The 27990-nt window shown below is 41.0% G+C and overlaps 1 protein-coding gene across 1 annotated transcript in view; it reads left to right on the top strand.

Annotated features, from left to right (window-relative positions):
- ptprfa (protein tyrosine phosphatase receptor type Fa) overlaps positions 1-27990 on the top strand; it is a 347360-nt gene that overhangs the window by 277998 nt on the left and 41372 nt on the right. The window contains 7 exon segments of the mRNA XM_071202945.1: positions 1019-1136; positions 2910-3491; positions 4474-4571; positions 5889-6115; positions 14003-14032; positions 18975-19056; positions 19751-19963. Coding sequence (XP_071059046.1) covers positions 1019-1136; positions 2910-3491; positions 4474-4571; positions 5889-6115; positions 14003-14032; positions 18975-19056; positions 19751-19963 — 1350 coding nt within the window.

The following is a 27990-nucleotide window of genomic DNA, read 5'->3' as shown; positions in this document are numbered from 1 at the left end:
TCTCAAAGTTTTGATGAGTGAGGGCCAATGTAGGTACCCAATATTGGATTGAGGGCCGCCCAAGAAAAAACGGAACACAAAATAATTCCAAAACAAATCCTTTCTTTATTGTACTAACCAATTACCGCAACTCGCGAGATGCCTAGTTGCCATGCAACCAGTAGTCTAGCAAACTTTCCACAAGCTGTCATTCATAATTTAGGAATGACAACTCAGGGGGCGCAGTTTTACCATTCTTAAATTCCATTCTAATTCTTACTAGATACAACCATGGAGGATTAAAATATAACGCATGCATTTCAGCGTGTCGCATTAACTATCGTGGGCCGCCAGAAACATTTCCGAGGGCCGCCATTGGCCCGCGGGCCGCACTTTGAGAACCCGTGCTATAGAGCATTAAGAAGCAAGCAAGCCTGTTGGCTAGAGCTTAAAAAAGCCTAATGTGGCCATTTATTTTCCGATGTAAGTATCTCGCAGCAAAATTCAAAAAATCTTGCAGGAAAGTTGCCAAGTTGGCAAAAGTGTGTACCTACAAGGTAAATGTGCCAGTGTTAGCCAGCTAGTTCCTTAACGGGACTTGTTTAAACCAATGGTGCAGTGCAAATAAAAAAGATGTTCTGACCAATTTACAGATTTACTGTCGATTAGGTAATAATCCATCAGTTTGCAGACACACTTCCTGCTGCAACGTTCATACCATCCAACAGTTCCCTCAAGGACCCGGAACCATGAGCTACATTGAGGATTCATCTAAAGGCACTCCACGTGTACATTCATGACCCTCACTTGACTCTTCCTCACTTTAAATGCCTTGGGGGTTTTTCTAATGCATGTTGAACGCGCTTGACTCGTCTAATGTGCGGGAGTGCCTTATGCAGTAAACTGGCTGACAGCACACCATCGCCCTAACCTCCATGTTCTTGCCATTTTCTCTCTGTCTTTTCCTTTCTGTTTCCCTCTGTCTCCATCCCTCTCTATGCCCCCCCCTCTCTTTTTTCTTATCTGTGTCTGTTCTCAGGAGGCCATTGTAACAGGTCTGCTCACAGAGACAACCTACTCTGTGACCGTGGCTGCTTACACCACCAAGGGCGATGGAGCGCGCAGCAAGGCCAAGGTGGTCACTACCACGGGAGCAGGTGGGTGCTGGGTGCTGCTTTGATTTCATTTATTTTGAACGTGTAAAACAATAATACAAAAAACTAATAATAATAATGAAATGAATCAAGATAATTATGATAGTGTACAAACTTAAGCAGTATCAAATTAATAAAAAATAAAAAGACAAATTATATATAAACAAATGATCAACACATCCAAAAAGGGGTGGGAAGAAGTTTACACTTATTTAATCCCACCCCTTCTCCCAAAAACTAAATTATAAAAAAAAAATCTAAATGTATGTCTACATACAATATACATTTACAATTATAAATAGATTATATCGTTATTACTACAATATATACATATAAATATTATTATTTTACATTGTATGTCCTATTTGATAAGACAAATATAAAAGACTATATTTGTACATCCACCATACAAAATACATTTGTTTCCAGTTGAAATGTATGTCTTTAGCTCATCTTCATGTTTTAGCAACACATTAATCACAACTGAGCGAACTTCAAATGTGTGTTTTGGTTTAAACCCTCCCCGAAACCGAAATGAGTAAAAATGGAGGATTCTCATTGAAAACTGTGTCTAACTTATCACACTTATCTCCTGAAAGGATTATCAGAATGTTGTTCAGACAATTATTGCATTCAAAGAAAAAAACATGTCATCAATACCTTTTGGTAAGGTATGTCATCTAAACACACAGGAACTTTAGGCGGAATGACAATAAATAAAAAATCCAACATCAATGTTTATGCATTTCTGTTATTATGAATATAAAGACACAAGTCACCAAAAATGTAAGTCATATGTAGCCTACCAAAGATTGTTATCTGTTCATAAAGGAAGATATTGACTTCACCCTCTGATGCCGCCAGCCTCTAACATTAAGCGTGTACAGCCAAACGAATGCCTTCAATTGTTTAAAGTTCAGACATTCAGACCATTATTTCTAGAGATGATTGCAAGACAGAAACAAATGGTTGTTCATAGTTCGACCTTGGGTAAACACAAAAGCCATTTTAAGGGATTGCTTTCTCCACTACTGTATGTCATTTCAAGAGAAGGAATATCATAGTCTGCCTATTTAACATAGTTCACAACCTTGATGAACTTCTTGGTTTCTTACAAATTAGTCTGTAAGTGACATTACCAGCGATCCAAAAGGACGTTTTTGATCTCACCGATCAATCAACATGACAGTAGTGTCAGCTATTTTAAAATCATTACAAAAAACTGTGTGACCGTTTCATGATGTGCCAAAACTATAGTTATGGTGGGGTCGGGGTAAGGGCTAAGGGCTAAGGCAAAGAATATTGGGTATGCTCTAAAGCAGGGGTGTCAAACTCAAATTCATCGCGGGCCACATTAGCATTATGGTTGCACTCAAAGGGCCGGTTGTAACCATATAAATATACATGTATAAATATATAATATATACAAAATAATGTATTATATATTACATTATTGCCTCTGCATTGGATTATTATCGGATAGGGTAATAACTTAGTAATTAACTACGTCTGAAAGCAGAAGTCCAGGGCAAATAATTCTCTCTTCATGTAACTGTAGTATTATATTCTTTGCAAGCTCTTGCGGGCCACATCAAATGAAGTCGCGGGCCGGATTTGGCCCCCGGGCCTTGAGTTTGACACCCCTGAAAGTTTAGGGGTTACGGTTTAAGAACAGATGTGTTACTTACCACCAAATGACGTGTGGGAGTTAAACTTTCTGCATCATTGAACTGAGTAAAGTTTAGAGAGTAATCAAGATATGTTAATGTCTTCCAGTGCCTGGCAAGCCCACTATGATGATCAGCACCACCATAGGGAACACTGCCCTTATCCAGTGGCAGCCTCCAAAGGAGATGGTGGGGGAGCATGTGGGGTACCAGCTGCAATACAAGAGAGCAGAGGAGGAGGCTTTCACCATCAAAGACTTCAAAAAGGCAGATGATCACTTCACAGTCACCGGTCTCCACAAGGGAGCCACCTACATCTTCAAACTGTGCGCCAAGAACCGGGCAGGCAACGGGGAGGAGTATGTGAAGGAGATCAGCACCCCCGAGGACATTCCCAGCAGCTACCCCCAGAACCTGAGTGTGGTGGGCCTGACCGCCACCTCCACCAAGCTGTCCTGGGAGCCCCCTCCTCTGGCCGAGAGGAACGGGAAGATTGTCACATATGTGGTGGTTTATCGAGATATCAATATCCTCAATAACAACACCAACAGTACCACGGCAACAGAGATGACCGTCCAAGGGTTGCAGCCAGACACCACCTACGATATCAGAGTCCAAGCTTTCAACAGCAAGGGGGGGGGACCCATCAGCCCCAGCATTCAGAGTCGGACCATGTCCTTGTCCATGCCAGGTGAGAACCACAGGCTACCTACAGTGTATGGGCTGCATTGTGCTTGCAGACAGGATGCTGTTGTAACATGTGACCAAAGACAATGAGTTCTCGATTTTCCTGAAAAAGGACGCAAAGAAAATAATATTTAGGTAGAGACGCACATTTGAACAGTTGGGTGACCTCAAGTGCAGCTCATTGCAACTTGAAAGAGAGGCTGAATTAGATGTAAAGAAATACAGAATCAGAGGGTGGAGTCAGGGGTCCCCAGTTAACAACCAATGAAATGAGGTCCTCTCGTCCTCTTTAAATGCAGCAGCAAGTGAAACAGGGGAGAGGCATATAATTTCCTAAAAATGAAACAAGATCCTATATATTATGAAATAACATAGTAGCCATTATGTTGTTGATGGTAGAAGAAACAGGCAGCCATTGGTGCTGTCAGTCAGGATGCAATGCAGGTGTCTTGTCGGAAGATTTGAATTATAAAAAAGATAGTCACACTGTGCCCCGTGTGTGTAAGGTGTTCAGCTTTTTGCAGAAATGTAAGCGTGAAGCTTACTGAAGGAAACAGTTGGACTCTATATATTGAAATATTTCAAATGTGCTGGCGAATTGTTATAGAGTTCAACACAAATCATGAAGCGTTGGTTACTTCAAATGATGTTGGGTAATGGAAGCATATCATTTTCATTTCTGAGGGAAATGTCAACCACAATGTACTTGTTGTACATAGATCATTTGTATATATTTTTCTTTTTTATATGTTTGATGATATTATTCCAAGCTTGGTTAGCTGAGAACTGCAGGGGTAGTGTCCAAATAATCTACGGTTGACTTTATTTTGCTGAACATTAGTGCACAGTGTACCCATTGGCTCATATTTGATCTAAACATTACTTTGTTTTCTTGCTTTTGTGAAGCAGATATTCAGCTTTGAATAATCTCAGTCATTATCTGCAACTCAATTAATCAGCTAATAATCATCTAGACCTTCCCTCAGTGTTCACGAAGAACTTTGGCGTGAAGGCTGTGACGAAGACCTCTGTCCTTCTGACCTGGGAAGTGCCAGAAACCTTCACATCTCAAGTGCCTCTCAAGGTAAGATCAGCTCCTGCCACATAATTAACTAACATAATTGTTGTTTTTTACTGATACTCTTGAACCGCTGCATATGGGCAATTAGAGAAAAGGTCCAAAACTCTGGAATACATTTACACTTTTACATATTTGTAAGCTACTTTCGGACACAATCATAGAAACATGGATCATCAAAAAGGCACCTGAGATATTTGAAGATGCATTTTTAAACATAGTTTCATGCTAGAAAATAAAACATATATTGTAGTGAAGGAGCTGTATATGCAGACATGTATACAGTTTGAAAATATATTTTGAACATGAATAAGGGACATTTGATATACTGTCTGTAGTAGTCCTCAAGAGAACAGCTGCTTGATCAATCATAAAGAAAATGAATGAAGTTCTGCCAGTAGCTGAAAGTTATGACGGACTATTTGTTAAGGGGCCTGTCTGTGCTGTCACTCAGAGTTGGCATTGTGCAGCTCTGATAAGTGCAAAAACAAAGGTTTATGACCATGCATGGATCAGCAAATAAATAAGTGTAAACACATCAATCATACTTTATTTACACAGCAGCGTGTTACATAAAACAATGAGTCACAGGGTACAGAACAACATAGGCAGCAAAGTTAGAAGTTTCACAGCTCTGATCAACAGATTGAAGATTGATTAAACTAATGTACACTTGTTATCAACTAACTATGTTATCATATACAAATAAATACTAACAAAAGACAAAAAAATGGAAAGATGTACAACTACTCCTAAAAGATTCAATGTTCATGTTAGATCGAATGTAAAAGGAATACATATTTCAAGAGAAGGAGAAAATAAATAAAATATCACTATGCAGATGATATGCAACTTTTATATTACAGCTTTCCATTGCACAGTATTTAAATTGGCCCTATTATGCTCATTTCTGTTTCATATAAGTATGTTCTGCCTGTGACGTGTTTTCATGCTTTAAGGTTAAAAAAGTGCTTTATTAGTCTGCTCTGATTGGTTAACATGGTGCAATGTGTTGGAGTCAATAGAAGCGCGAGTGTTTCAAAAAAATTCTGTCATGATGTTACGGAAGTAGACAAAGGTGTCTGATCGAGGCGTTTCAGGCAGAGGGGAGTGAGGTGTAATGGAATCTTCCTTTTGAGTGGACTTTGCTATGTTTGCCTTTGCAGACCATTTACAGACACAAAGACCTATGCAACACATATTACAAGAAAAAGAAAGCGCTTATTAGGCGCAGTTTCACAGATAACCAGTGTTGCAAACATCATCAACTATATGAAATCCTTTAAACAGTGTCAGTTAAATATCCCTTCTTCCTGGCTTTAGATCCTGTACAACCAGCAGAGTGTGGAGGTCCAGGGCGACCTGAAGAGGAAGCTGATCACTCAGCTGCAGCCAGACACAGATTACTCCTTCGTGCTCATGAGCCGGGGGAACAGTGCTGGGGGGCTCCAGCAGCAGGTGTCCATCAGAACCGCCCCAGACCTGCCGCAGATCAAACCAGCACTATACCAAGAGGATGCGGAGGAGGGGGGGAGAGTGACCATCAGCCTGTCCACTGGGCCTGCTGAAGTCTCCGTCAGGTCAGTGCTGGTTGTGTTGTCATGACAGATGGCTCTAAAGATGTCTTCTGCACCTCATCACTCAGGACCTGCCTTCTGCCTACTGTGGTCTTATGTTTGTCTTGTGATGTTTCTGTTTATATTGTTTGTTGTTTTGTAAGGGAGCTATATGCATGTGTATTTCGCCTGGTATGTATACATATACATGTTAATGTAAGTATATTATGCCATGCGGTTCTGTGTTCCTGCCTTAGGTCACCTATTATGCAAAATCCACCTTTTCATGTGTGTTCTCCATGCACATGTGTCCCCTCTGTGGAAAGAGATTCTGAACGTTTCAGGAAAAACGATTGGCTCACTTTTTGTCCTGATCCATTTCTATAAAAACCTGTCTGAAGATGAGCTGATCAGATTGTGGCCACTTTGTGATGTCACAATGTTTTTTGGCTTGTGTAACCATTAGCCAATCACCCCCCCCCCCCCCCTTATCACCTGAATCTCCTCCTAGAGCACCTTTGTGTTCTTTCTAACCAAATGTCTCTCAGAGGGGGCGTGGGGAGGGGCTCCTTATTTTCATCTAAAGTAACAGACAGAGAATCAGCACTTTGGAAACAGGGCTGAAACAGAGGGGATTATGGGTAATGCTGCAATGATCTGTTTGGTGTTCGGAGCCAAACACTTCAGAGACATGTTTGTATATATCTGAGACCTAAAATATATTGATGAAAAAAAGTGTATATGGGAACCTTTAAATTAGTAAATAAAATAAATGTGATCCCAATTTTTTTTTTTAAACTGTTACAAATAAACTAGTCGCAACATTATAATTTACTTTCTTTGAATTGCATCAATAATACTACCCATAATTCAATATTTTATAAACATTTTAACTCTCTGTCAGAGGCCATTATTTAAATAGTATGAAGTTATACTTTGGAGTACTTTCACACAGCTAAGAATCTGAGAGAAGTGACCTGAGATAGTGTTATATGTGAGTCTGTGCATCATCGATCAGTGTATGAGCTGTTTGAAGACCTTAGAAATCCTCAGCATACAGCGGCCCAGGGAGGCTAGCGCTCATTGAAAAACAGTCAGACTCAAACAAACAATATAGCTCAGACACAAGCTTGTCTGCAGCCATTATAATCCTGGTTTGTGTACTTCTTTTCCTGTTCTAGCCAGTTCACACCAGCCAATGATCCACTGCAGCAGAAGGTTATTTTCGGTCAAAGTAGTTCCGAAAGTTCACAAAACATTCAGTCCCACAACACAACAACACCATGATTATATCCTACAATCCGCACGGCCACGCTTATAATAACCCCAGTGCTGCCTCTGAGCTGTGTCCTGACACTAGAAAGCAATTTATTTAAGAGGTGAGCTTTAAAACCACAACTATTCAGAATGGAGAATCACAATGCAAAGGCAGCAATTTATTATTCCTCAGCTCGATCAAGATACCAGGCTCTGCAAATTACCTAGACTTAATTGTGTTTCAAGTGTTTGCTTCTCTGAAGAAATGTCCCAGCAGTAATCTGTAGAAAGACAAGTGGGGCTGATGTTAAACAAAAACGAATACCATATCTGTATGAATGCACAACCCAGACCTTTTCACTTATAGAAATAACCTAGAAGGACAAATCTAATAAGTCTAGAACTGAAAGTCCTTCAGGAAACTGTAAAGCGTTAGAAATAAATAACATTAAAGCTGTGTTTAAAGACTATGTACTGTATACAATGAATTGTATATATATATGAACGGTGTTGTGTCTTTGTTTGATTCAGGTGGTACTACATAGTTGTTGTCCCTGTCAATCCGACTTCTCATAGGAGATGGGAAAACCCTGAAGACATGGACATACAGGAGGTGAGTGGATGTGTCTTCACTGTTGAAAGGTGATTAGGTCTGTTTGCAGTCTTATTTAAGCAAATCATCTATTTCGGGAAGCAAGTTCATAAGAGCAGCTTCCGGAAAGGCAAACCATTCCAATTGCAGGTTAAGGTCAGGTTTGGGTTTAAAGTTAGGCAAGGAGAGGTTATGGTTAAAGGTTCAGTTTTTTTTATTCTAACAGTTACCAGCCTTATTGTTTTTACCTTGTGAGTTTTTTGTTTTTGGTCATCATGGCAACATGAGATTTTACTATATGAAGCTGGAGAATAAACACTTAACATAAAGTATTTACATGATATATTATTAATACATCTAGAAATGTAGAGATTATGTAGGACTGTCCGCCTGTCCTTCTGCCTTTCGTTCGTCATCTGTCCAGAGAGCATCTTAAATCAGTGTATGATTCTTAGTTTTCATTCAATTGTAGGTTTGCTGCTTAACATATTTAGTTTAGTTTTTCTTCCTCTTTTATAAATCTAATATTTTGTATTGAGGTTGATGAATTGATTGCTTGCGTTTATTTAAAAAATGACTGCTTTAGATGTCAAGACAGAACACATACATGGCATTCTCATTCATTCTGGGAAAGGACCGTGAGGGAATACTTCCCATAAAATGAACATTAGTGTACGTCTCGTTCATGCACTGTTGTATCGACCTGTGGCAGCTCCTGGAGCCCGGTGCTGACAGCAGCCTGCAGAGGAAGAAGAGACAGAGCCAGAACCTGCTTCAGCCATACATTGCTGCCAAGCTGGACACGCTGCCTGAGCTCTTCACACTGGGCGATGAGAAGAAATACAACGGCTACTACAACAAACCCCTCCCGGGCCAGCAGCAGTATCGCTGCTTCGTTCTGGCTGACCTGACGGACAACGAGTCTGTGAGTGATCTATTTTTATTTATGACTTGAGCCTGTAGCATGTCAATATATTGTAAAGGTTCAGTGGTTGCAGTCAGGGTGCTGGGCCGTAACACCTTCAGACCTACCCCACTAATGGTAAACAGAGTAGACCAATGTAGCAAAAACGTTTTCAATTAAAAATGTTTTCCCATTTGTTCAATTTCTAAATTTGGAATATTTCAGCCAGTTCTATTAAATGACTGTCTCTGTTCTATAAAGTGATTTCTAGTTTAATGACTCTATATTCATTCATTGCATTGTGTAGTCTGCATTTCAAACCTGCAAAGGCATGCTTCAATATACTCAAAATCCTTTGTGCTTGTACTCTTTTAATGGGCAGGTGAACAATATGTATGTCTGCTATTCATTCAATATGTTTCTTCAAAATCATTATGTGAGCCGATTAGACTTTGCCCTTTTAACTGAGGGGGAAATGCTCCAACTCAATGTAAACACAGACCACAATCAGTTTAGGCCATTACAAGTTTCAAATACATTTCTTAAATATTCATGCCAGAAACGAAATAAGGAACATAATGGTGCAATTTCACTTTAAATAAAAGCAAAAATAAGGAACGATTAAAGATGCCCTATTATGCCTCTTTCAGGTCATATTAGTAGTGTCTCTACTGCGACATGTCTCCATGCTTTAATGTTTCAAAAAGCTCTTTCTTGTTCTCATACTGCCTGTGCTGCAGCACCTCTTTTCAGCCTCTGTCTGAAACCAGAGCCCAGTTTGCTCTGATTGGTTAGCTGGCTGGCTCTGTTGTGATTGGTCAACCGCTCAGAGATGTGTTGGAAATGTCCCGTCCCTTCACCTGTCACGTGATATGGGTTGAAGCGCGAGCCAATAGAAACTTGAGTGTAACATGGTAATAGGAGTCAAATCGAGGCATTCATTCGGGGGGCATAATATGGCCCCTTTAAAACGAGATGGCCGGGCAGTGGTCTGTTAGTGAGGTTCAATTGTATTTCTGATTTGTATCATATTACAGTCAGACACCACACGTAAGGTTCCAGGCAGACAGATGAGCAGCATTATGCCAGAGATCATCAATGAGATTATCCGACAGCCAAATCATTGATTGGTTTGAAGAAATAATCTGCTTTCATGACAAACAAACAGTTATCTCGTGGGAATTCTGATTCTAAAATGAGTTAGGGAAGTCTGGGCCTCAGCCCTTCATTACGATAACCTGTGTATCCCCATGTTGATAAGATACAGCTGCAGGGACACTGTTTTAGTATAATGCAATCGCCTTGAAATGAGTGCAACCTTGTGAAACCTGCAACTATGTTTTTCAACACTGTGGTAACTCGGCACAGTCTGTATTAGTGTTGTACAGGATTGCATTATATATGAAGGTGTTGTTATTTTCTCCACACTATAATGTTTGTGCGCCCTTAATCAGTGGGCTGTTGGCAGATCCCAAGCTCTGGTAACAATATAAATGATGTTCCGACCAGCCGAGCACCAAATGCCCCCCTGCTACATTGTAATCGCAGTGACCCCATCAATCCCAATGTGAGAGAAGCAAGCAGAGTATGAAAGTGCATTTCGCTGTAGGAGACAGTCCGCCCTGTCTGCAGCAGCGTGGTGTCAGGAAGAGTTCACCAAGACCGAGGCTGTGCTTGACACCTCGCACCCTTTAATGAATCGTAAACTCATACCACAGGACGAGGGCATGGCTGAGGCAACGCGGAAGGGTTTTTAATATGCGGATCTATTGCTGATTATTCGTGGCCTTGTAATATCCACAGATGAATAGTCCTTGTAAAACTTCATTCCTACCCTGCGGGTCACATTCTAGTGCTTATGACTGCAGTGTGAGTCCCATACATTTCCCTAAGGCCTTGCATGGCTGACTAAACAGTGTCATGACGGCCATGCTTTCTTCCCCTTCCTGGTGTTTCCTATCTGTTGAACAAAGAGCAGCCCCTCGGGGGGGGGTGGGGGGTGATGCAGTGCAAATCACGTCCATGAGTCATGCAGGTATAGCTCTCAGGCACTGAAGACGTGATCCCTGCTGTCATTCACAAAGCACAGCATTGTCTCTCTAACTTCAATTGCTTTTGCTCTTCATATGAGTCATTAACCCTGTTCTTTATTTAATGCTCTATTATTATCTCAGCATCAAAGAACCACATTGTTCCCCAGCTGATTCTATTGAGTCAGATATTTATAATCACTATCACATTCCATTCTACTCTTATCTTCTTTTAAAAGAAGATGTTTTTGATATGCCATAAGGATATCCAAGTGAGATTCCATGTGGCTCTCGAGGGTCTTCATCATCTCTTAACCCCAACCTCCTACACAAGCTGATCCAGGGATAGAGTCACATTATCTGTCATTCACATGATGCTTGTATCCAAAGCAACACTACAATACCGTAGAGACTCCTTCAGAGCAATATGGGGTTAAGTATCTTGCCAAAGGACACTTGTGGCGCATTTCCACTGCAGGGCCTCGCTCGGCTTAGTACGGTATGGCTAGGCCTCGTTAGGCCTTGTTAGGCCAGGCTCACTTTATGCTGCGTTTCCATTACAGTTTAGGAACTGGGGCAGTAACGATAGTAACGCAGTGTAGGCGGAGCCGTGACGTCATCTTCAATGCGAAATCAGCTGTTTTCAGAGCTCACAGCTCCTCATATCTGTTCAGAAACTAGACAAAAGTTAAACAAGTACAAACCACAGACTGCCTGTATCATGGCGAATACAGTCGCTGGTTTATTTATGTCTGTAAGCCGTTGTTGTGAGTGTGGACTGCGCATATACTGCATTAGCTTAGCCGATCTCCATTCAGAAAACACGCATTTTAAAAGGTTTTCGCCTGCCGTCTGTCTGCAGACTTGTCAAAGCATTACATTTTTACTAACCAGTATCAGTATGTTGTTGCTTCAGCATCATTTTGAAACATGTATTACAATTAAATCACGGTAAAATATGTTCATTTTGTTGTAGTTGCCAGCGATTCTCTCACTAGTTTAGCATACTCAGGCCGGTTGTTGGCCCGGAAAGAACCTCGATTTTGGAGAGCCAGAAAACTGTGAAAAGGTACCCACTAGCCGGAACTACGCCTAGTGGAAACGCAACCAAAAATGGGCCGGGCACGGCACGGCACACTTAAGCCGCGCTCCGCGCTGTAGTGGAAACGCTCCATTACACTTGCTGACTGCAATGGCTTGGGATCAACCACTGAGGCCCATTCTACCCCTGAGCCACAGTCATAGCTCCCCTCGTAAAGGAGCTTGTCACTACATAGAATCCACTCACGTAGCTTCCTAACAGAAAAGGTTTCATGGGCGCGAGAATAAACACTGTGTTAGTGTGTTATAATGCCATTTTTTGTATCATTGTCTTTATTACATTTCCACATAAGCACATACAAAAGAAACAACACAAAAATAATCACAAAAAAACGTACTTGACAACGATGCTAAGTTAAATATTATCTCCCAAAGACATCAACTGACATGACAACACTTAAGTTGGAAATGGAATGATAATAATAGCCGTAATAAATACAAAATCAAATTGTAAAGAAAGATGGATAGAAAGAGAAAAATTAGAAATGAATATATATTTATTTTTAAAGAAAAAAAACGTTTTGTTCTGGCATACAAATTTGACATGTGGAACTACAACAAATATAAATGAAAGAAATAAACAAAGATTGCATGCACTGCTCTGGACAGCCTGCCATGTGGGACGGTGTTTTTTTCTAGCTGCAAGTTCAATGAGTAATATAGATCATTCTTCCTCCTGGTCTTTCAAACACATAACTTCTCCAAAATGATGAAATGAAATACTTTTTCAAAAGTGTGTTTCCTGAACTGCAAGTGTTATCGCTTTAAAACAGGGAAGCAAAGCCCAGATGCAGTAAATGACACTCAAGCCTGATTCAAAAGAAATCCTGGACGAAAATAGAATACTAATCACATTCATTGAAAACAGTAAGACGGGGACTTGAGAAATGGTATGAAAGAAAAGAGCCAGATAAACAGTATGATCCCTTACAGCAGAGGAAGAAGGAGCTTCCTCTGAATGTAGAGCCCTGAGGGAGAGACAGAGAGGTGAGGAGGAGAGTGAGAGGTGGAGAGAGAAAAAAGAGGGATCTTAATGGGGGGATAAGTTTGCTTTGCTGGGGGGGGGGGGCACCTGAGGGAAATGCATAGACGTCTATGAGAAGGCGTGAAATGCTGCAATCATTGAAGACAGAATGGCTCAGATGCTGGAATCGGCTTCTGATGTGGGAGGGATGCTGAACTTTGGGGAGAAAAGACAGAAAAAAGAGACGGATGGCATTGCAGAGGACTGAGGATTGTGGGTAATTTGCTGAGCCTACTGGATAACATCCATTTAGTCTCAGAATGAGGCTTCAAAGTTCTGGGAAATAACAAAGCATTCAAACAGAATCTTTAAATGTTTCTGATTATTGTACGAGTAACCATTTTTCATTTGGGGAGATTATGGACAGCTATTTTAAAATCATTACAAAAAACTGTGTGACCGTTTCATGATGTGCCAAAACTATAGTTATGGTGGGGTCGGGGTAAGGGCTAAGGGCTAAGGCAAAGAATATTGGGTATGCTCTAAAGCAGGGGTGTCAAACTCAAATTCATCGCGGGCCACATTAGCATTATGGTTGCACTCAAAGGGCCGGTTGTAACCATATAAATATACATGTATAAATATATAATATATACAAAATAATGTATTATATATTACATTATTGCCTCTGCATTGGATTATTATCGGATAGGGTAATAACTTAGTAATTAACTACGTCTGAAAGCAGAAGTCCAGGGCAAATAATTCTCTCTTCATGTAACTGTAGTATTATATTCTTTGCAAGCTCTTGCGGGCCACATCAAATGAAGTCGCGGGCCGGATTTGGCCCCCGGGCCTTGAGTTTGACACCCCTGAAAGTTTAGGGGTTACGGTTTAAGAACAGATGTGTTACTTACCACCAAATGACGTGTGGGAGTTAAACTTTCTGCATCATTGAACTGAGTAAAGTTTAGAGAGTAATCAAGATATGTTAATGTCTTCCAGTGCCTGGCAAGCCCACTATGATGATCAGCACCACCATAGGGAACACTGCCCTTATCCAGTGGCAGCCTCCAAAGGAGATGGTGGGGGAGCATGTGGGGTACCAGCTGCAATACAAGAGAGCAGAGGAGGAGGCTTTCACCATCAAAGACTTCAAAAAGGCAGATGATCACTTCACAGTCACCGGTCTCCACAAGGGAGCCACCTACATCTTCAAACTGTGCGCCAAGAACCGGGCAGGCAACGGGGAGGAGTATGTGAAGGAGATCAGCACCCCCGAGGACATTCCCAGCAGCTACCCCCAGAACCTGAGTGTGGTGGGCCTGACCGCCACCTCCACCAAGCTGTCCTGGGAGCCCCCTCCTCTGGCCGAGAGGAACGGGAAGATTGTCACATATGTGGTGGTTTATCGAGATATCAATATCCTCAATAACAACACAACAGTACCACGGCAACAGAGATGACCGTCCAAGGGTTGCAGCCAGACACCACCTACGATATCAGAGTCCAAGCTTTCAACAGCAAGGGGGGGGGACCCATCAGCCCCAGCATTCAGAGTCGGACCATGTCCTTGTCCATGCCAGGTGAGAACCACAGGCTACCTACAGTGTATGGGCTGCATTGTGCTTGCAGACAGGATGCTGTTGTAACATGTGACCAAAGACAATGAGTTCTCGATTTTCCTGAAAAAGGACGCAAAGAAAATAATATTTAGGTAGAGACGCACATTTGAACAGTTGGGTGACCTCAAGTGCAGCTCATTGCAACTTGAAGAGAGGCTGAATTAGATGTAAAGAAATACAGAATCAGAGGGTGGAGGTCAGGGGTCCCCCAGTTAACAACCAATGAAATGAGGTCCTCTCGTCCTCTTTAAATGCAGCAGCAAGTTGAAACAGGGGAGAGGCATATAATTTCCTAAAAATGAAACAAGATCCTATATATTATGAAATAACATAGTAGCCATTATGTTGTTGATGGGTAGAAGAAACAGGCAGCCATTGGTGCTGTCAGTCAGGATGCAATGCAGGTGTCTTGTCGGAAGATTTGAATTATAAAAAAGATAGTCACACTGTGCCCCGTGTGTGTAAGGTGTTCAGCTTTTTGCAGAATGTAAGCGTGAAGCTTACTGAAGGAAACAGTTGGACTCTATATATTGAAATATTTCAAATGTGCTGGCGAATTGTTATAGAGTTCAACACAAATCATGAAGCGTGGTTACTTCAAATGATGTGGGTAATGGAAGCATATCATTTTCATTTCTGAGGGAAATGTCAACCACAATGTACTTGTTGTACATAGATCATTTGTATATATTTTTCTTTTTTATATGTTGATGATATTATTCCAAGCTTGGTTAGCTGAGAACTGCAGGGGTAGTGTCCAAATAATCTACGGTTGACTTTATTTTGCTGAACATTAGTGCACAGTGTAACCCATTGGCTCATATTTGATCTAAACATTACTTGTTTTCTTGCTTTTGTGAAGCAGATATTCAGCTTTGAATAATCTCAGTCATTATCTGCAACTCAATTAATCAGCTAATAATCATCTAGACCTTCCCTCAGTGTTCACGAAGAACTTTGGCGTGAAGGCTGTGACGAAGACCTCTGTCCTTCTGACCTGGGAAGTGCCAGAAACCTTCACATCTCAAGTGCCTCTCAAGGTAAGATCAGCTCCTGCCACATAATTAACTAACATAATTGTTGTTTTTTACTGATACTCTTGAACCGCTGCATATGGGCAATTAGAGAAAAGGTCCAAAACTCTGGAATACATTTACACTTTTACATATTTGTAAGCTACTTTCGGACACAATCATAGAAACATGGATCATCAAAAAGGCACCTGAGATATTTGAAGATGCATTTTTAAACATAGTTTCATGCTAGAAAATAAAACATATATTGTAGTGAAGGAGCTGTATATGCAGACATGTATACAGTTTGAAAATATATTTGAACATGAATAAGGGACATTTGATATACTGTCTGTAGTAGTCCTCAAGAGAACAGCTGCTTGATCAATCATAAAGAAAATGAATGAAGTTCTGCCAGTAGCTGAAAGTTATGACGGACTATTTGTTAAGGGGCCTGTCTGTGCTGTCACTCAGAGTTGGCATTGTGCAGCTCTGATAAGTGCAAAAACAAAGGTTTATGACCATGCATGGATCAGCAAATAAATAAGTGTAAACACATCAATCATACTTTATTTACACAGCAGCGTGTTACATAAAACAATGAGTCACAGGGTACAGAACAACATAGGCAGCAAAGTTAGAAGTTTCACAGCTCTGATCAACAGATTGAAGATTGATTAAACTAATGTACACTTGTTATCAACTAACTATGTTATCATATACAAATAAATACTAACAAAAGACAAAAAAATGGAAAGATGTACAACTACTCCTAAAAGATTCAATGTTCATGTTAGATCGAATGTAAAAGGAATACATATTTCAAGAGAAGGAGAAAATAAATAAAATATCACTATGCAGATGATATGCAACTTTTATATTACAGCTTTCCATTGCACAGTATTTAAATTGGCCCTATTATGCTCATTTCTGTTTCATATAAGTATGTTCTGCCTGTGACGTGTTTTCATGCTTTAAGGTTAAAAAAGTGCTTTATTAGTCTGCTCTGATTGGTTAACATGGTGCAATGTGTTGGAGTCAATAGAAGCGCGAGTGTTTCAAAAAAATTCTGTCATGATGTTACGGAAGTAGACAAAGGTGTCTGATCGAGGCGTTTCAGGCAGAGGGGAGTGAGGTGTAATGGAATCTTCCTTTTGAGTGGACTTTGCTATGTTTGCCTTTGCAGACCATTTACAGACACAAAGACCTATGCAACACATATTACAAGAAAAAGAAAGCGCTTATTAGGCGCAGTTTCACAGATAACCAGTGTTGCAAACATCATCAACTATATGAAATCCTTTAAACAGTGTCAGTTAAATATCCCTTCTTCCTGGCTTTAGATCCTGTACAACCAGCAGAGTGTGGAGGTCCAGGGCGACCTGAAGAGGAAGCTGATCACTCAGCTGCAGCCAGACACAGATTACTCCTTCGTGCTCATGAGCCGGGGGAACAGTGCTGGGGGGCTCCAGCAGCAGGTGTCCATCAGAACCGCCCCAGACCTGCCGCAGATCAAACCAGCACTATACCAAGAGGATGCGGAGGAGGGGGGGAGAGTGACCATCAGCCTGTCCACTGGGCCTGCTGAAGTCTCCGTCAGGTCAGTGCTGGTTGTGTTGTCATGACAGATGGCTCTAAAGATGTCTTCTGCACCTCATCACTCAGGACCTGCCTTCTGCCTACTGTGGTCTTATGTTTGTCTTGTGATGTTTCTGTTTATATTGTTTGTTGTTTTGTAAGGGAGCTATATGCATGTGTATTTCGCCTGGTATGTATACATATACATGTTAATGTAAGTATATTATGCCATGCGGTTCTGTGTTCCTGCCTTAGGTCACCTATTATGCAAAATCCACCTTTTCATGTGTGTTCTCCATGCACATGTGTCCCCTCTGTGGAAAGAGATTCTGAACGTTTCAGGAAAAACGATTGGCTCACTTTTTGTCCTGATCCATTTCTATAAAAACCTGTCTGAAGATGAGCTGATCAGATTGTGGCCACTTTGTGATGTCACAATGTTTTTTGGCTTGTGTAACCATTAGCCAATCACCCCCCCCCCCCCCCTTATCACCTGAATCTCCTCCTAGAGCACCTTTGTGTTCTTTCTAACCAAATGTCTCTCAGAGGGGGCGTGGGGAGGGGCTCCTTATTTTCATCTAAAGTAACAGACAGAGAATCAGCACTTTGGAAACAGGGCTGAAACAGAGGGGATTATGGGTAATGCTGCAATGATCTGTTTGGTGTTCGGAGCCAAACACTTCAGAGACATGTTTGTATATATCTGAGACCTAAAATATATTGATGAAAAAAAGTGTATATGGGGAACCTTTAAATTAGTAAATAAAATAAATGTGATCCCAATTTTTTTTTTTAAACTGTTACAAATAAACTAGTCGCAACATTATAATTTACTTTCTTTGAATTGCATCAATAATACTACCCAATAATTCAATATTTTATAACATTTTAACTCTCTGTCAGAGGCCATTATTTAAATTAGTATGAAGTTATACTTTGGAGTACTTTCACACAGCTAAGAATCTGAGAGAAGTGACCTGAGATAGTGTTATATGTGAGTCTGTGCATCATCGATCAGTGTATGAGCTGTTTGAAGACCTTAGAAATCCTCAGCATACAGCGGCCCAGGGAGGCTAGCGCTCATTGAAAAACAGTCAGACTCAAACAAACAATATAGCTCAGACACAAGCTTGTCTGCAGCCATTATAATCCTGGTTTGTGTACTTCTTTTCCTGTTCTAGCCAGTTCACACCAGCCAATGATCCACTGCAGCAGAAGGTTATTTTCGGTCAAAGTAGTTCCGAAAGTTCACAAAACATTCAGTCCCACAACACAACAACACCATGATTATATCCTACAATCCGCACGGCCACGCTTATAATAACCCCAGTGCTGCCTCTGAGCTGTGTCCTGACACTAGAAAGCAATTTATTTAAGAGGTGAGCTTTAAAACCACAACTATTCAGAATGGAGAATCACAATGCAAAGGCAGCAATTTATTATTCCTCAGCTCGATCAAGATACCAGGCTCTGCAAATTACCTAGACTTAATTGTGTTTCAAGTGTTTGCTTCTCTGAAGAAATGTCCCAGCAGTAATCTGTAGAAAGACAAGTGGGGCTGATGTTAAACAAAAACGAATACCATATCTGTATGAATGCACAACCCAGACCTTTTCACTTATAGAAATAACCTAGAAGGACAAATCTAATAAGTCTAGAACTGAAAGTCCTTCAGGAAACTGTAAAAGCGTTAGAAATAAATAACATTAAAGCTGTGTTTAAAGACTATGTACTGTATACAATGAATTGTATATATATATGAACGGTGTTGTGTCTTTGTTTGATTCAGGTGGTACTACATAGTTGTTGTCCCTGTCAATCCGACTTCTCATAGGAGATGGGAAAACCCTGAAGACATGGACATACAGGAGGTGAGTGGATGTGTCTTCACTGTTGAAAGGTGATTAGGTCTGTTTGCAGTCTTATTTAAGCAAATCATCTATTTCGGGAAGCAAGTTCATAAGAGCAGCTTCCGGAAAGGCAAACCATTCCAATTGCAGGTTAAGGTCAGGTTTGGGTTTAAAGTTAGGCAAGGAGAGGTTATGGTTAAAGGTTCAGTTTTTTTTATTCTAACAGTTACCAGCCCTTATTGTTTTTACCTTGTGAGTTTTTGTTTTTGGTCATCATGGCAACATGAGATTTTACTATATGAAGCTGGAGAATAAACACTTAACATAAAGTATTTACATGATATATTATTAATACATCTAGAAATGTAGAGATTATGTAGGACTGTCCGCCTGTCCTTCTGCCCTTTCGTTCGTCCATCTGTCCAGAGAGCATCTTAAATCAGTGTATGATTCTTAGTTTTCATTCAATTGTAGGTTTGCTGCTTAACATATTTAGTTTAGTTTTTCTTCCTCTTTTATAAATCTAATATTTTTGTATTGAGGTTGATGAATTGATTGCTTGCGTTTATTTAAAAAATGACTGCTTTAGATGTCAAGACAGAACACATACATGGCATTCTCATTCATTCTGGGAAAGGACCGTGAGGGAATACTTCCCATAAAATGAACATTAGTGTACGTCTCGTTCATGCACTGTTGTATCGACCTGTGGCAGCTCCTGGAGCCCGGTGCTGACAGCAGCCTGCAGAGGAAGAAGAGACAGAGCCAGAACCTGCTTCAGCCATACATTGCTGCCAAGCTGGACACGCTGCCTGAGCTCTTCACACTGGGCGATGAGAAGAAATACAACGGCTACTACAACAAACCCCTCCCGGGCCAGCAGCAGTATCGCTGCTTCGTTCTGGCTGACCTGACGGACAACGAGTCTGTGAGTGATCTATTTTTATTTATGACTTGAGCCTGTAGCATGTCAATATATTGTAAAGGTTCAGTGGTTGCAGTCAGGGTGCTGGGCCGTAACACCTTCAGACCTACCCCACTAATGGTAAACAGAGTAGACCAATGTAGCAAAAAACGTTTTCAATTAAAAATGTTTTCCCATTTGTTCAATTTCTAAATTTGGAATATTTCAGCCAGTTCTATTAAATGACTGTCTCTGTTCTATAAAGTGATTTCTAGTTTAATGACTCTATATTCATTCATTGCATTGTGTAGTCTGCATTTCAAACCTGCAAAGGCATGCTTCAATATACTCAAAATCCTTTGTGCTTGTACTCTTTTAATGGGCAGGTGAACAATATGTATGTCTGCTATTCATTTCAATATGTTTCTTCAAAATCATTATGTGAGCCGATTAGACTTTGCCCTTTTAACTGAGGGGGAAATGCTCCAACTCAATGTAAACACAGACCACAATCAGTTTAGGCCATTACAAGTTCAAATACATTTCTTAAATATTCATGCCAGAAACGAAATAAGGAACATAATGGTGCAATTTCACTTTAAATAAAAGCAAAAATAAGGAACGATTAAAGATGCCCTATTATGCCTCTTTTCAGGTTCATATTAGTAGTGTCTCTACTGCGACATGTCTCCATGCTTTAATGTTCAAAAAGCTCTTTCTTGTTCTCATACTGCCTGTGCTGCAGCACCTCTTTTCAGCCTCTGTCTGAAACCAGAGCCCAGTTTGCTCTGATTGGTTAGCTGGCTGGCTCTGTTGTGATTGGTCAACCGCTCAGAGATGTGTTGGAAATGTCCCGTCCCTTCACCTGTCACGTGATATGGGTTGAAGCGCGAGCCAATAGAAACTTGAGTGTAACATGGTAATAGGAGTCAAATCGAGGCATTCATTCGGGGGGCATAATATGGCCCCTTTAAAACGAGATGGCCGGGCAGTGGTCTGTTAGTGAGGTTCAATTGTATTTCTGATTTGTATCATATTACAGTCAGACACCACACGTAAGGTTCCAGGCAGACAGATGAGCAGCATTATGCCAGAGATCATCAATGAGATTATCCGACAGCCAAATCATTGATTGGTTTGAAGAAATAATCTGCTTTCATGACAAACAAACAGTTATCTCGTGGGAATTCTGATTCTAAAATGAGTTAGGGAAGTCTGGGCCTCAGCCCTTCATTACGATAACCTGTGTATCCCCATGTTGATAAGATACAGCTGCAGGGACACTGTTTTAGTATAATGCAATCGCCTTGAAATGAGTGCAACCTTGTGAAACCTGCAACTATGTTTTTCAGCACTGTGGTAACTCGGCACAGTCTGTATTAGTGTTGTACAGGATTGCATTATATATGAAGGTGTTGTTATTTTCTCCACACTATAATGTTTGTGCGCCCTTAATCAGTGGGCTGTTGGCAGATCCCAAGCTCTGGTAACAATATAAATGATGTTCCGACCAGCCGAGCACCAAATGCCCCCCTGCTACATTGTAATCGCAGTGACCCCATCAATCCCAATGTGAGAGAAGCAAGCAGAGTATGAAAGTGCATTTCGCTGTAGGAGACAGTCCGCCCTGTCTGCAGCAGCGTGGTGTCAGGAAGAGTTCACCAAGACCGAGGCTGTGCTTGACACCTCGCACCCTTTAATGAATCGTAAACTCATACCACAGGACGAGGGCATGGCTGAGGCAACGCGGAAGGGTTTTTAATATGCGGATCTATTGCTGATTATTCGTGGCCTTGTAATATCCACAGATGAATAGTCCTTGTAAAACTTCATTCCTACCCTGCGGGTCACATTCTAGTGCTTATGACTGCAGTGTGAGTCCCATACATTTCCCTAAGGCCTTGCATGGCTGACTAAACAGTGTCATGACGGCCATGCTTTCTTCCCCTTCCTGGTGTTTCCTATCTGTTGAACAAAGAGCAGCCCCTCGGGGGGGGGTGGGGGGTGATGCAGTGCAAATCACGTCCATGAGTCATGCAGGTATAGCTCTCAGGCACTGAAGACGTGATCCCTGCTGTCATTCACAAAGCACAGCATTGTCTCTCTAACTTCAATTGCTTTTGCTCTTCATATGAGTCATTAACCCTGTTCTTTATTTAATGCTCTATTATTATCTCAGCATCAAAGAACCACATTGTTCCCCAGCTGATTCTATTGAGTCAGATATTTATAATCACTATCACATTCCATTCTACTCTTATCTTCTTTTAAAAGAAGATGTTTTTGATATGCCATAAGGATATCCAAGTGAGATTCCATGTGGCTCTCGAGGGTCTTCATCATCTCTTAACCCCAACCTCCTACACAAGCTGATCCAGGGATAGAGTCACATTATCTGTCATTCACATGATGCTTGTATCCAAAGCAACACTACAATACCGTAGAGACTCCTTCAGAGCAATATGGGGTTAAGTATCTTGCCAAAGGACACTTGTGGCGCATTTCCACTGCAGGGCCTCGCTCGGCTTAGTACGGTATGGCTAGGCCTCGTTAGGCCTTGTTAGGCCAGGCTCACTTTATGCTGCGTTTCCATTACAGTTTAGGAACTGGGGCAGTAACGATAGTAACGCAGTGTAGGCGGAGCCGTGACGTCATCTTCAATGCGAAATCAGCTGTTTTCAGAGCTCACAGCTCCTCATATCTGTTCAGAAACTAGACAAAAGTTAAACAAGTACAAACCACAGACTGCCTGTATCATGGCGAATACAGTCGCTGGTTTATTTATGTCTGTAAGCCGTTGTTGTGAGTGTGGACTGCGCATATACTGCATTAGCTTAGCCGATCTCCATTCAGAAAACACGCATTTTAAAAGGTTTTCGCCTGCCGTCTGTCTGCAGACTTGTCAAAGCATTACATTTTTACTAACCAGTATCAGTATGTTGTTGCTTCAGCATCATTTTGAAACATGTATTACAATTAAATCACGGTAAAATATGTTCATTTTGTTGTAGTTGCCAGCGATTCTCTCACTAGTTTAGCATACTCAGGCCGGTTGTTGGCCCGGAAAGAACCTCGATTTTGGAGAGCCAGAAAACTGTGAAAAGGTACCCACTAGCCGGAACTACGCCTAGTGGAAACGCAACCAAAAATGGGCCGGGCACGGCACGGCACACTTAAGCCGCGCTCCGCGCTGTAGTGGAAACGCTCCATTACACTTGCTGACTGCAATGGCTTGGGATCAACCACTGAGGCCCATTCTACCCCTGAGCCACAGTCATAGCTCCCCTCGTAAAGGAGCTTGTCACTACATAGAATCCACTCACGTAGCTTCCTAACAGAAAAGGTTTCATGGGCGCGAGAATAAACACTGTGTTAGTGTGTTATAATGCCATTTTTTGTATCATTGTCTTTATTACATTTCCACATAAGCACATACAAAAGAAACAACACAAAAATAATCACAAAAAAACGTACTTGACAACGATGCTAAGTTAAATATTATCTCCCAAAGACATCAACTGACATGACAACACTTAAGTTGGAAATGGAATGATAATAATAGCCGTAATAAATACAAAATCAAATTGTAAAGAAAGATGGATAGAAAGAGAAAAAATTAGAAATGAATATATATTTATTTTTTAAAGAAAAAAAACGTTTTGTTCTGGCATACAAATTTGACATGTGGAACTACAACAAATATAAATGAAAGAAATAAACAAAGATTGCATGCACTGCTCTGGACAGCCTGCCATGTGGGACGGTGTTTTTTTCTAGCTGCAAGTTCAATGAGTAATATAGATCATTCTTCCTCCTGGTCTTTCAAACACATAACTTCTCCAAAATGATGAAATGAAATACTTTTTCAAAAGTGTGTTTCCTGAACTGCAAGTGTTATCGCTTTAAAACAGGGAAGCAAAGCCCAGATGCAGTAAATGACACTCAAGCCTGATTCAAAAGAAATCCTGGACGAAAATAGAATACTAATCACATTCATTGAAAACAGTAAGACGGGGACTTGAGAAATGGTATGAAAGAAAAGAGCCAGATAAACAGTATGATCCCTTACAGCAGAGGAAGAAGGAGCTTCCTCTGAATGTAGAGCCCTGAGGGAGAGACAGAGAGGTGAGGAGGAGAGTGAGAGGTGGAGAGAGAAAAAAGAGGGATCTTAATGGGGGGATAAGTTTGCTTTGCTGGGGGGGGGGGGCACCTGAGGGAAATGCATAGACGTCTATGAGAAGGCGTGAAATGCTGCAATCATTGAAGACAGAATGGCTCAGATGCTGGAATCGGCTTCTGATGTGGGAGGGATGCTGAACTTTGGGGAGAAAAGACAGAAAAAAGAGACGGATGGCATTGCAGAGGACTGAGGATTGTGGGTAATTTGCTGAGCCTACTGGATAACATCCATTTAGTCTCAGAATGAGGCTTCAAAGTTCTGGGAAATAACAAAGCATTCAAAACAGAATCTTTAAATGTTTCTGATTATTGTACGAGTAACCATTTTTCATTTGGGGAGATTATGGACAATGGAAGCAATATTACAATGTTCAAACTCCTACTCCTTAAAAAAGCCACGTCTCTTTCTTTGCATAGCCCACCTCTTCCATCCAGCTAGCAGATGTAGCAGCAGTTTATTTCCCCCTGAAGGATTCATATCTCTCTGGTGACGCTTAGATTGATCACCTCCAAACACCCCCAGAGATCGTCTAAATACCTACTATAATGCTTCTGTGCAATCTAAGAGTTGGGAAAACTGTCATTTAAAAAAGACTTTCACATCCGTAGGCAACGCTTTGCTTAAAATGCCCAAAAGAAGTAAAGAGAAAAGAAGGATGAAAGAGCTGAGGAGACAGATGAGCTGAACAAGTTATCAAGCTCCACATTATTTATCTCTTAAGGTTTCTTCAGAACCGAGTTGGAAGATTTGAGTGATTTCCAACTGTTTGGTAAGGCACTGAAAAACTACATTGTCCTGGTCTCTCAAGAACATGGACAAGCATCTTATTTTGTATTTTAATAACATGTCCCAGCTATAAAAAAAACACAACATGATGATTGCATGTCTGCGCGTCACCACAGCCTAGAGACCACTGTGACATATAGAAGCTTTAGTCATTCACCAGTGGGTATTTAACCACTTGTTTTAAGTTATAGAAGAAAACGTGAACGTCTTTTAGGCTTGTGTTAACCACAGCTTTTATGTTAAGGCCCGGACACACCAAGCCGATTTTGGCCGTCGGTGGGCGTCAGGCCGACGATGAGCGTCGACACGCCCTACTCAGATTGGTGTGTCCCGCACCGTCGTGTCTTTTCAGCCGTGCCGACACCTTTTCGGCCGAAAACCAGTCGGCCAAAGGCTGTCGGCAAAAGAAATCACTCTGATTGGCTGTTCAGCTTAGCGAATCAGTGCATGAGAAGCTAAACGGAAGTGAGGGACCCAAACAAACGATTAAGAAGGCAAATCTGAGATTTCATTTAACTCGAGCTCTCGACACAGGTTCGGGAAAGCCCTATGAGCTTCTCGCTGTAGAGTGAAAATGGAACGCACACGCTATTTGTTGTTTGTTTATATCACGCAGTCTGTTCTTCTTCTCTCGGTTATCACGCAGTCTGTCTTCCGGTTGTTGCCTCTTTTGAATGACGAATACACACTACCGCCGCCTGCTGGTAAGGAGAGTTATTGCCACTCACGCATGCGCAGTTCGTACGTGCTTCTTGGCCGTCGGCTGAAGTCTTTGCGGTGTGTTCCAGTGCGACACATGGCCAAGACACAGGAGACGCGAGGCGACGCAACAGTCGGGGTCCGTCTGTGTCAGTTCTTTGTTGTCAGCTTGGTGTGTCCGGGCCTTTAGGCATCTAACCACAACGTGTTCAAAAACAGTTGACAGTAACAACAACATGTTGAAAAATGTAAATGTTACCCTTGTAACGTTTTAGAAATGGACGGTATGTAATGGTATTGTGTTCTTGAAATCCTATGGGTTATTCTAATACTATAACTTTTTACTAAATATTATTCAAATTCTCAAAGAACACAGATTGTCTGTATGTGTATCCAGAGCCAGTGAGCAACTGACTTTCAAAATAACAACATTAATAATACAAAATAATTATAAGATTACATTTAAAAAAGTTGGCGTTAATGAATGAATGCGTTAACGCAATAATAACAACGTGTGAACTTGCCCAGCCTTTATACATACAGTATATAAACATGATTCTGAAAGAGGTTTCTGTAACTCTAAGGAATATGACAATGAATTCCATTTGGATAGTAAAGTAAACAACCTTCCAAATGCATTTTTTTGCAGATTTGGATGTGTTGGATTTTTTATTCAGCATTCCACGAGATGAAAAATGTTAACAAATCCTGTAAAGCCACAAATGTCTTGTACAATTCATTTGTAAGTGTCAGCCCTGATATAACAAGATCTAACAATGAAGGTTGTATGAAAAAAGAGTTTGCAAATGTGTGGAATTTAATAAATCAATAAGGAAGGACGGCCGTTGGTGGGGTGACATTGTTTTAACAAGCAGCAGGGTTGTGTTTACAGCTTCCATCCAGAGGAGCTGCATCGGAGCCCCGTCAGGCTTACAGCTATATTTATAGTCTCATTCGCTAACACAGTCCCACTTTCTGCACTTGTCTCACCGAACATAAAGAGACGAGCACAACACTTACTTAAAGTGAATTACGCCTTGTAAATCGATCCATGTAAGGTCTATTTAATTTGGATATGTTGCCAATATCCAACCTTCTACCAATTTGCACTGCGACTCAGTAATCAGGACAGACATTGTTTTCTTTGAAGCTCAATGATGGCTTATCTGTTTCCTTCCAACAATGATGTGATGTTCTGTCACTGCATCATGAAGCCAGCACGCCCACGATGAGTCAGGCATCAGTGTATTTGTGAATACTACACCGAGCATTGGAGCATCATTTTGACAGGTTTATTTTTAAATAACATTTCGAGGCAAGGACACTTTTGCTCAGGTGACGTCTGTCATATCACAAACACATTTTCTACGGTTGGGGCGGATTGGTAAGTGAAACTAACACAGGACTTTCCCCCTCGAGACTGCTGTGCATGTCCCATATATGATAACAGACACAACGTTCGTTCATAAATAGCGTGCATATTTCGTACCCATACTTTGATCCTTCAATTAACCTGATCAAGTAGTTTTCACTTTGTAAATCCAATTGTATAATGTGATAAAGCTGAACTACAGAAACAGGACAACTGTCGCAATAAACTGGAATCATCAATATAGTATACAACATTAGAAAGGTCTATGTAATTGGTGAAACTCGGTTAAAGATACACGTTCTACTTGAGAGATGGATACTAGTTAATTAGTTATGTGTCTCCTGGCAGCAGTGTGAGGCTGCCATGTGCATTGACGCAGGCCTCAGGTCAGCACAGCTGTCCAGGAGGCCTAGTGAAGGTGTTTGTATTATTGGATTTGTCCTCAAAAGATGTCCCTGATGTGGATCCTCCACTGGGCTTCTTTGATCCTCTCAGGCCTCTCAGGGGACTCTCCATAAGGAGCCATGCACTCCCAATGCAGCCAGCACAGCAGCCTGCCTCTGATACCCCCGCCAACCCAACTGCAACCAACATGTTTGTATATGCAGCTTAAACTCTCAAAAGAATTCTGCCTCATTGAACACACAACCAATATTGTCAAAATATTTAAATATAGGAAAGAACTCAGATTCAGATATTGCATTTAGAACTGGCTGTTCATTGTTCATCCATGTCTTGATTATATTATAGAGTATGAAATAAGAACCGGAATTTGCTCTTTCTTTTCTACTCAGGATTTATTTTGGTACCTATATGTATATCTGTTCAGGTCTTGTCTCAATTTATTTTACAAAATGTCATAATAGTCTAAATATGAAAACATGTGCAGTGATGGTAGTATAATGTCATAATAATTATAATAGTAACGTTTATAGTGTAGCGTTTTTTTGGTTCTCTATTCCGTCTTAATAATTGAAACTGCAGAGGTGTCCTTTAAGGGGGACATAACTATCG

Source organism: Pseudochaenichthys georgianus, chromosome 4 (assembly GCF_902827115.2).
Source record: "Pseudochaenichthys georgianus chromosome 4, fPseGeo1.2, whole genome shotgun sequence".
Taxonomy (NCBI): domain Eukaryota; kingdom Metazoa; phylum Chordata; class Actinopteri; order Perciformes; family Channichthyidae; genus Pseudochaenichthys; species Pseudochaenichthys georgianus.
Note: the sequence above shows the minus strand (reverse complement) of the source record. Positions and strands in the feature narration are given on the sequence as shown.